We start from the raw sequence: 10,781 nt of genomic DNA on the forward strand, positions 1-10,781 counted from the left end.
AGGGTGGGACTGGACCGCGTATCTACCTGGCGGGATTTTCGCTCCCCCCTCCCCAGCTAACCTGCCCATGGACCTACAGCGCTTAGCCCAGATTGTTAATGTCACTAACAAGAAATTCCCGAATGATCCCGAAAGATAATCTATATCTCCCTCTTTCCATGTGTTAAATTATCATTTTATAAAGTTAGTTGAAGTAGACGTGAACAAATAACTTACTAGGCCTGGCTAGCAGCTTCTAGGAATCCAAAAACATTTTAATAAAATTGATAGTAGGCCTTTCAAATGCAAAACGGACAGTACTTTTAATCCATGCTATACCCATAATAATTGCCCTAGTAATATAGTTACAACTCATAATAAAGGACAATAGGCTACAGTATACGTTTCTTAATGAATCTCATTTTGCAGGAAAAAGTTCAGAGTAAGCTAATGTCCCGGGTGTCTTATACATGGGTAACGTAAAACAATTTAAATATGGCCAAGATAAATACACTCTTCCCTCATAATTATAAGCGGATAACGGTTTAATATGATTTCAGAAAGAGAAAAATAACTTAGCCTATATTTTTCTCTTTTTATGACGTGTATAAATCATCGGATAAATTTAAAGGCGCGTTTGCACATCGGAAAAGTGCAACACGACTAACTTCAAATATTTCAGCTGCAATCGGCGTGACAGTTTGACTGACTTGATGTGGACAGTGTGATATTTATCTGCGGCTTTTGTCGTCATGCGAGAGTAACGCCTGGATGATTCAGAAACGATGGCAGCTTTATCGGGGTTTTTTTTTTTTTTTTTACATCTTAATAAGTTACTCCGAGTAGAGGGACGCTACTCCCGTCAGCAGCCTGCTTCATAGCCTATGTGGTATATAAGGAAATGATCGATCATGGCAGTCGGAAGTCGACACTTGCTTTCATCAATGTGCTTTGCCCTCCGTTTTTGCGATGCGAGTGCGCACTTAGCGGCGTGGACTGGAGGTTGGAGGTCATGAGCGGTATCATCACCTATAGGTCTGATTTCGGGAGATGTTACTGCAGAAGCAACCAGCGTCTCTTGCTATCAATAATTAATCCGTCCCTGGAGCGGCGGGCAAGGGTGAGAGAGAGCGCAGCTCCGGAGATCGCCGTTTTGCCAGCAGTCGTCGGCACATCATGTCACTATCTGAAAGCTCGCCGAGAAGGTCTGATGAGGAAGACAAAGGAGGATGAAGGTGGGAAAGGGAGCGGGAGAGGTAGAGGAGGTATATAATGAAGTTGAGTGGGAAAGGACTGTGTGCTATCGTCTCAAGCAGCCTTCTCTTCTTGTGCGCCCTGGGCGCAGCAGCGGTGGGATTCAGATGCATTTCCCTGGGCTCCGAAGTAAAAGTGCATTTCCACCTGGGCACGGCGGCCGGAGCTTTTTACTCGGGGATACTGGTTGGACTCGGGCAGTCGTTTCTGGGTTTCGCCTGGCTCTGCTGCAAAGGCATGCCAAGAAGGCGGAATTTCTTCCTCCTGGGTATCCTGGTGTTCATGCTGGGAGTGCTGACCGCCTTCTCCGGCGCCGTGGTGGACGGCGATACCGTGTCCCTGGTGGAACGCAAATATTCCCACTATTGCCTGGACTCGCTGGAGCAGGATCCCATCTGCGAGCGCTTGAAGGATTACCAGCGGAGTTTGGTCATATCGACAGTCCTTAACACGCTGGAGTGCCTGTTAGGCTTATTGAACTTGGTGATCATCAAAAGGTATAAAACGGCGCAGTTTTACCGGCGGAGACTCACTCATCGGCAAAGCGTCGGGGCGATCGTTTACAGCGAGGAGCAGGACCTGAACTTGTCAGAATTTCAACCGGTTTCTTATATTAATTTGGGAGTGTTTCCCGTGTATGATGAGGCAGGTGGGGAAGTACAAAGCGGAGGCCACCCGTCGATCGACCTCCCGGGATATTCGACCGCAGACCCCGAAATAAATCACTGTTATCCGTTTTCGTACCCACTTCCAAACGAGCTGCCGCCTGCGTATGAAGACGTTTTCCCAGGACAAGCGAGCAACAAATAGTCGGTAAAAGTTGGGACGTGGTTCTCTAAGGTGCGCACTGACAATCACGGATTGCTGTTAAAATTCACTTAACTTTAGCCATCAATACCGAGGCTACAAAAGTCTTTGCCCCCATCTTCCCAAAACGGAAATATCCTCCTTCCACCAAAACCCACAGAAGGTACATATTTTATCTTTACTAAATTTAGTCAAATTGATTTCAGCAAATATAAACAAAATACGTTAACTATCTTTAAAGTGCACATTTACTCTAAATGGTAATAAATCACTGGACATTTAATGCTGCCCAAGTATAACATACAGTAGTAATAAATGTACGCACGCCTAGTGTAAAAAAATGCATATATCTTAAATTCATGCTTTAAAAATCACGTTATTCATAGATGATCTGTCTCATAATATAATATAAAAACAGAAACTCAGATCGACCACAGATATGCAAAACTCGTGTAAAACAAAGCACGAAGAATTGCCCTGTAACCAGAAATGAATTTCAAATATGTGCAACTGAAGCGATGAGCAACATTTCATATCCAAGCCATGTGTCACTTCTGGAACGTTACAAGGTCCGATTGCGTTTGTCAGAAATGCCGCGTCAGCGTTTTGTAAAGGTCCTGCCGCCCCCCTCTACAAACGGGACTTCTTCACCTTAGATCTGTTTGAGGGACTGCTGAGGTGTTCTGCTATTTTCACAGACGACCTTTCCAGGCGTACAACAACATTTCTGTCTCATTGTGTATACGTATTTTTAATTTGTGTACTCAGAAAGAGAAATTTCCGCTTTACTGGAAATACATGAAGCTGAATATTTGTACTCGGATGTATTTGCACTTTACTGCTCTCAGATCTGTTTGCAGCTGTAGCAGGTGTAACGGGACTCTGAATAATAAAATCAATATTTGGCTGTACTTCCCGGATATACTGCAAGATACCCCCCAGGGTTTTGCATTGTTACGGAATTTGATTTTGCACGTCTGACCAGCTTTGACTACTTGGGATGTCCGTTTGTAAAATAGCTTCTCCAGAAATGTGGAACACCTCTTACATTTTAACAGATATGGATGTCAAGTTGATTTTGCCACCTTTCAGATCTCAAATTAAAACGGATCAAATCTGTGTAATCTGAACTTTGCTGCCTGCTTGAAGAGGTCCCCGCTGTTTAATATTAAGTTGGGATTCCTGGAGATTAAGCAGTAAACCGCTGTGTATCAAAGCATGCATTTGTGGATTTGGACGATGCGTTGCCTACAATGCAGAGGTTAAACGGCAAAATTTTCATATTAAAGAAGCAACAAAGAGGTTACTGTCTAAATGCCCATTGCTTGTATAATGGTCCATACAGCCCACACAAGTGAAACCGCAGGTAATTAAGTGTAAGTAAAGGACGCTAGTGCCCATCTCGGGGAACCAATCAAACTCGTCCTCTAACTCTGGAATGGTGACGTCACTCCCCATGGTCGTGGTTTGGTGATCTCGGGAGTGCTGCAAGTCAAATAGTTACTTAATGTTTGATGTAGCCTCACATAAATGAATAGAAAATGCTCATTTTCGTTTGCTCAGGCTGCAAAAATGACAATTTACAACACACCATGATGCTGTAGGTATTTTGGGACCAGCGCAGTTAGTAAGACTTGTTTTGCAGTTGATCAACTAAGGTAATCTGTGTCCGGCTTATCATCTGGCTTCTTCTGCAGTGGCTTTGAGGATGGCGGGTGTTTTGGCGCCCAAATCACAGGCTGCTCAGTTGGAAGACGAGTTTCCCTCCGTGTCATTTGTAGAATTAATTTCATTTGTAAAAATGATTTCAGTCCAAAGTGTATTAGGATACAAAAATCCATAACATCCAAACCCCAGTCCAGATGGAGTTAAACATTCTTCTGTACCTCCCAGATTCTGTCTTCCTCAACTCTCCAGAAAAGAGTTCTTGGATTGGTAGCGTTCTACTTAGAACAATAAAGTGATCTCCTACACACCAGGCACCATAAACGGCTTTAGTTAGAATCTTACACTGGACAGGGAGGTGTCCAGTGACTCTCTCTCTCCAACTGCTTATGAGGGACTGTCTCAAACCCAATAGGACACCCAGGAGGATTGTCGTTAAACCCATGTTTCTATCTGCTAAACGCCGATTAGATTTCCTGCTGTTGCATTTGTACAGCACATGAAACAAAACCCGTCTCACTGTGTGATATGCAGAGAGATTCTATACAACTAATTACCGATGTGATTGTGTCCATTATAGTTTCTTCTGAATATAATGTACTGCCTGCAAGCAGTGTCAGACTCCCAGTTATGGAATGGATAACAAACTCTGTGCTAAGCTAAAATCATTGCTTTACAAATCTCTGATCAGTGCTTTCATTTCCTGAACTAAATTCTTAGCTGGTTACAATATGAAGAACCTCAAAACTATATCTTCATCTCTCAATATCTCAACATCTGGATGTTTTATCCGCGCCTAGAAATTTCGACCCAGTGTTAATGTAAATCAGCGATACTCTGCGCCATGAAGATCCTGATCTTTGTTAGCCGTATAACATTCTTTGTCTGGGTGATTTTTTACGCACTATGATGGCAGGTCCTGCTACCTCATGCCTCTGCTTAGACAGTCACCCAGAGCAATGCTGGCTGTTGTCCAAGGTCTTGACTCTAAGGGCACAGTCCTGTCAGTCAAGAGAGATATGAGTGGAGTGTCCATTAATCAGCCATTACTGTGGTATAATGGGTAGTTAATTTCTTAATGCAATACTGTGCTGGCCTGCGTATTTTGGTTTCCTACACATGTAACCACTCTTACATTACAAAAAGTGCATTAAGTTTTCTAGCATTAGAATTTTATCTGTGTTTTTCTCAAAACTTCAAGTTAAGAGACCCCCGATTCTAGAGATGATTCTAGGGGGCCAAGACAAAAAGCAAAGACCCCCATGGTGCTCTCAAACGCCCCCCCCCCCCCCCCCACATGGTAACATTTATTACCATTATTTTACACTGAAGTCTAAATTAATAATATCAACAAAGAGAATTTTATAAACACAAGTCATTTATTTTCACTTTTATGAAAAACAGGATGCACAAATATAACCCAGATTTGTCATTGAAATGTACTTTGCAGTAAGTGGCCCTTAGAGGCCCTCCTTCAGGCTCAGGGCCCCATGGAAATGTACTATGTAATAAGTGCCCCTTAGGGGCCCTCCTTCAGGCTCAGGGCCCCATGGAAATGTACTATGTAATAAGTGGCCCTTAGGGGCCCTCCTTCAGGCTCAGGGCCCCATGGAAATGTACTATGTAATAAGTGGCCCTTAGGGGCCCTCCTTCAGGCTCAGGGCCCCATGGAAATGTACTATGTAATAAGTGGCCCTTAGGGGCCCTCCTTCAGGCTCAGGGCCCCATGGAAATGTACTATGTAATAAGTGGCCCTTAGAGGCCCTCCTTCAGGCTCAGGGCCCCATGGAAATGTACTATGTAATAAGTGGCCCTTAGGGGCCCTCCTTCAGGCTCAGGGCCCCAGGCAATTCTCTGCCTTACCAGTCCTGTCACTACGCCTTTGCCTGACTCAAATCACATATTGATAAGCTCAGTAGCCATATTTTCAGTTGTAGTGTTGCTGTTTCTCTAGCATGTACATTTTTAACGATTTGTCAGATCATCCTTCTGGTGATCAGTTGTTGGTCAGTTAGCAAAGCCTGGAAGCTTATCGTGTGACAGGAAATAGCACTGCAATGCATTTGAGTTTGAAGTATGGGTTGAGTCCAGCCATTAACATAAGTACCACTCTTCACAACCTAATAAGTTCCCAAGAGACTTATTTTCTAAAATAAGGCATTGCTAACCACATAAAATGTATGCTTTCCTCCAATTTACGTCAACTCTGCTTCTACAGGATCTTTCAAAACATTACTCCAATTACAGTGGATTCTATATGTAAAAGTAAAAATAACAAATATATAAGGCTTTCGGCATTTGCGGACTAAAGTCATGCAATAAAATAGAGTTAGTGATTCTGTAACTCTGTGTGGTTTTATTCCGAAGGTCGACATGGCTGAGATGCTCATTAGCCAATAGGTGTTACTGCCTTAGTTGTTTTAAGAATGGAGAGTTTCCATTACCACAGCGGCACATGCTTAAGATGTTATCTGAGACTGAGCAAAGATCTATGCTCGTGTGTCCAAACTCATTAGCGATTGTCCAACATGCTGGTGTTCCATATTTCAAATCGCTGATAGTGAATTTAATGAATTTATGCATGTTTCTTTTTTTTTCCTAATGAAAAATGATTGAGTCCATGGTAGAGAGTGGTCACCACTGGCTGGGCTAGTGGGTCATGTGACAAAATGGGAAGAATGTTGGAGGAACTGTTTCCCAGGAGACAGTACGCCTTGGGGGTCTTTCAGAGGGAACACAAGAAAAGTAAGAAAGTGGCCTTATTATTTAAGATATTAAAAATCTGATATGTTCACGGCTTTCTCACTGCTGTTACAGATTACAGAGAAAAGGAAAAGAATGTGGTTGTTGATGGCGCCCGCGAATGAAAGATGGGATGACGTGTCTGTGTTTTGCTGCCTTTCTAACACCCTCGGATGGTGAACGGCACGGCCGGCTCTGAAATCCATCACATTTGTTCACCTGGAGAGTCTATTGTGCGGCTGTGAGAAGTGACTTCAAACACTGGACCTTTTGCGGAGAGCTGGCTGCTGTGCTGAATTCTGATTGAATTCTTCAACGAAAGTTGAGGCTCTCTTAAGTGAAGTAAAGCCTATCGGCAGATCCAGAATCAAATAGATTTACATATAATTGCCTATAAACTGTTGGCCACCCAGAGCACACAGTTTATAGAGCTGAATCAACACAGAGAGATTGTGTTGTGCTGAGGTGAAAAAGAAGACTTTCCCGACTTTGTTTGGCTGTGTCGCAGCCCCCGTCTGGCTGTCACGCTCAATCCCGGCCCCTTTTCAGGATGGTTAACCATTTAATTGGCCAGAAAATCCCCCACCTGAAACCTAACAGTCCCATCCCAGCATCAATAAATGAACTTAAAGCTGAATTTCCCACATATTTTTGGATTCTCAGCCAGCACAACGCTGGCTTTTCAAACACGACGTGCATTGCTGAGTAATTCCATAAAAAGCACCTTTACGTTATCCTTTCCATATCGAGTTCTTCTTTAAATGGAAGACCGACGCAAATGCTTTGCAATTCCCACCTGACCCAGCTGAATTCATCTGGACTCTGCAGAGCATTCTAGGGAGAACAGCTTGTTTCTATGCCTATAGAAATTGAGGGCCTGTCTCAGAGAAGGGTGGGGGGAGTCCATCCACCCGGCTTGTGCAAAAGGGGACACATGACAGCGATGCCCGCCGTTGCCAGGGGAGACCTATGAGCAGGCATCTGCCGACGGAGGAGCGGGCGTAGCGGGGGAGGGAGAGGAGGTGTCGATGACGAGGGGAGACGCTTGTCACGGGAGAGTTTGGCCGGCCCACCCCCCCGATCGCAGCGATGATTCAATCGCTGCCTCGGATCAGTCAGAGATCTGGCAGGAGTCAAGCTCTTATATCCCTGCAGTCTGCAGACCAGCAACACCATAAGAAATGTGTATGAATCAGCCCCCCCATTGAGGAAACGTGTTGCTAGAACTTCAGAGCATCTCTGCAGACCCACAGTAGGATCCCCTTCCCCAGGTCTGTCGCACATAACTCCTGAGCATGGGACTAAATTACTGAGCCGGGCCCCCATGATGCAGAACCCCCCCTACATGGGCCCCAGTCGTCCCCCAAGACGGTACACCTGTCCTTTCCGGAAGCTCTCACAACTGACTAAATCTGGCAATGAAAATCCGAACCTAAGTGTTTAATGCTGCCTAGAGCTCAGAGCTTCCTGAGAATGGCTCTGAATGAACACAGCCCTGATTCCATCCATCCATCCAAGCATCCATCCATCCATCCATCCACATTTGATGATCAATTATTTTGATCATCCATCACAATACAATTTTTTAAATTATAAAGCTGGCCATGGACGTGGCCCAACATATTTGTAGGAATAAACCTGTGTATTGTAAAATAGAGACCTTTCTTTTTTCAGTCAGGCAATTTAACTTTTGCGATACAGAAGAGTCCATTTGGTTGAATTGAAACTGGTCACTGAGAAATTACACCCGGAACTGAAATGGAAATGATTTACGATATGACTGTTCATTTTGAAAAAAAATATCTGCTTCACAACATCTGAGCAACGGGATATTGAGCTGTGGGTCACGGACTCCGTTTTGCATAAGCTGTGCTCGACATCGTTTTTTATTACTGCAGCAACTCAGGTCTCTTCTGTTAATTTACAAGCAAAAGACTCTCAGCACAACCTGCAGACTGGGAGCGAGTGATCAGTGGCTGAATGAGCGGCAGCTTCCATGATTTTGTCTTGGCAGTTACAGCATCCAGCTGAACTCTTTCATTTCCAAGGCTGCTTCCATGAACGGGATCCTGTATAACTGGAAAGGAGGGATATGCGGGCAGTCATGTGACCACCCCTCTCTATCTTGACTTTGCCACCTGTCCTTTGCCACCTCATCTCTATAATCCCAGACCCAAGTCGATAGACTAGTTTGCTAGTGTAGCGAGGCAGTATCAATGTCCCCCACTGCCGCTGAAACGAGCTCACTTTCGTTTGTCTTTGTTTTCTTCTGTGTGCTTTTGTCTGTTGTGCAGACCGGTATCTCTCACACATGCTATGAAAAGGGGACTAATAGCAAAGGAGACTCTGGCTCTTTCCCGGACTGCCGGTGCCCCTGATCCACACAGGCTTTCCCATAAATCCTTACGCAAAGAGTTTTCCAGATCCAACCCTGAAACAGATTCTGCTCCCTAAGCCACTACTAACAAGACTCAACGTTAAAATAAACCTTTTAAAAATGTCAGAATACTTTTCAAACCAACTCAAGTGGAAGAAACTCAGGATAACCCCCAGCTCACATTCCAGTCACAATACCTCCATGCCCCCAAACACAAGATGTGATACTGACTGTCCGCAGTCAGGGATATTCCTGGATAATTCATCACCTTTGACGGTGCCGCAGGATCACAGGTTTGCACCCAGAAAGCAGCCAGTGTTGATATAGCTAGGGAGCTGAAACACTGAATGAGAGGACGCCACATTCATGGTGGATGGGGATGAAAAGGTAAATGACTTTACAGAAGTGTCTGTTTATCATGTGAGCTTTCAGATCTGCTGGATTACAGCCGGAATCACGTGGAGATGGATAGGCACCTGAAATAACACTAAAGGCCTCATTCTTTCCCAGCCTTGGCCACATATGTGCCATTTCTACCCACAATGCATCTCTCCCAAAGTTGGATTACAGCTGGAATCACCTGGAGACCCACACAGCAGCTGTAATAATGCTGACACCACCTTCAGTCTAAGCCTTGGTCACACGTGCCATTTCTACCCACAATGCACCTCTCCCACAGCTGGATTACACTTAGAATCACGTGGGGACAGACAAGGCAGATGTCATGGTACTAAAATCACTTTCTCTCTCATGTGCCATTTCTACCCACAATGCACCTCTCCCACAGCTGGATTACAGTTAGAATCACTTGGGGACAGACAAGGCAGATGTCATGGTACTAAAATCACTTTCTCTCTCATGTGCCAATTCTACCCACAATGCACTTCACCTATGTGCCGCATGTGCCAATTGCCTTTTAATGCGGGAAAAAGGACACCTCCCACTCTTCTTGGTTTGTGATCGTCTCTCCCAGCCACGAGCGCTATGCTGTGAGATCCTGGATCACTGTGCACCAGTCCTGACATAGACTAGCAAGTCCCCCCACCGATACCTGCTCCCTAGAGTCTCTGTAAGCATCGGTTATTGGTGAGGATCATATGATGACAGCAGGCAGCCTATGGGTTAACTTATAGCAAAGTATCTAGCTCATTCTCCCAGAGCAGCTTGCTGTTGTACCCTAGAGAATGTTATTCAATCTATATCACTCAGTTAAAATACAATAACTCACTGTATAAATAGATAAAGTGTAAAACTAGAAAATTTGCAAGTTGCACAGAGCAATCTAATTAAAATAACGTGTGATGTCACTGAGCCTGGTTACTTTACGCATTGAGAATGGACAATGCCAGGGCTGAATCAGGAGAATTACCGGTTTGTCCTGGATTCCTGCTTGTGGGTTGGTAATGAGGCCCGGCTGGTGACGGTGAGGCCCGGCTGGTGATATTGTCAGACAGCAAAAATTTTTACAGAAGCTTGTCAGTGTGTTTTGGGGGTTAGGAAATATCACACAAATAAACAGAGGTGGAGGGTTAGGGCTGGAGGGAGTGATATGTGAGTAAATGATGAGGTGCGTTGACTCCTCCTTGGGTCGGCTTTGGTAGTCGGTGTTTCCCATCCACAGCACGTGTTTGGTACCAAAGAGCATCAGAAGTCTAATCCACCAGCTCACCGCTAATAGCCTTGTGTAACACGCCAGCAAGCAAGTGTTTTACGCATCTTCTAAACCACACACTCCTCCTTCTTTTAAATGATTGCTTTCAACATGCCATCTCGACAAGAAATGATTGCTTGAAATTGGCCGGGCAGAGGCATGGAGAGCCAACAATGTGCGATAAAGCTTGGCGGAGCTGATCTGTATGCTTTAGCGAACACTCTGAAAAGCAAAACTCAATAAACTCCCTTCAGTGCGTTTTGAGTAAAAACCCATTCTTTTTTTGTTTTTAGATAAGCTGACGGA

At 44.6% G+C, this 10,781-nt stretch overlaps 1 protein-coding gene across 1 annotated transcript; it reads left to right on the plus strand.

The window, feature by feature from the left end:
• The first annotated feature begins 599 nt into the window (after positions 1-599).
• On the plus strand, positions 600-3,343 carry LOC140583064 (transmembrane protein 271-like). Its single transcript, XM_072707644.1, has one exon. The coding sequence runs from the start codon at positions 1,252-1,254 to the stop codon at positions 2,041-2,043; it is 792 nt and encodes a 263-aa protein (XP_072563745.1). The 5' UTR covers positions 600-1,251; the 3' UTR covers positions 2,044-3,343.
• Positions 3,344-10,781: the final 7,438 nt, after the last annotated feature.

Source organism: Paramormyrops kingsleyae, chromosome 25 (genome assembly GCF_048594095.1).
Source record: "Paramormyrops kingsleyae isolate MSU_618 chromosome 25, PKINGS_0.4, whole genome shotgun sequence".
NCBI lineage: Eukaryota > Metazoa > Chordata > Actinopteri > Osteoglossiformes > Mormyridae > Paramormyrops > Paramormyrops kingsleyae.

Coding starts and splice junctions, on each gene's coding strand:
- LOC140583064 (XM_072707644.1), top strand. CDS start 1,252: ATGAAGTTGAGTGGGAAAGGACTGTGTGCTATCGTCTCAAGCAGCCTT.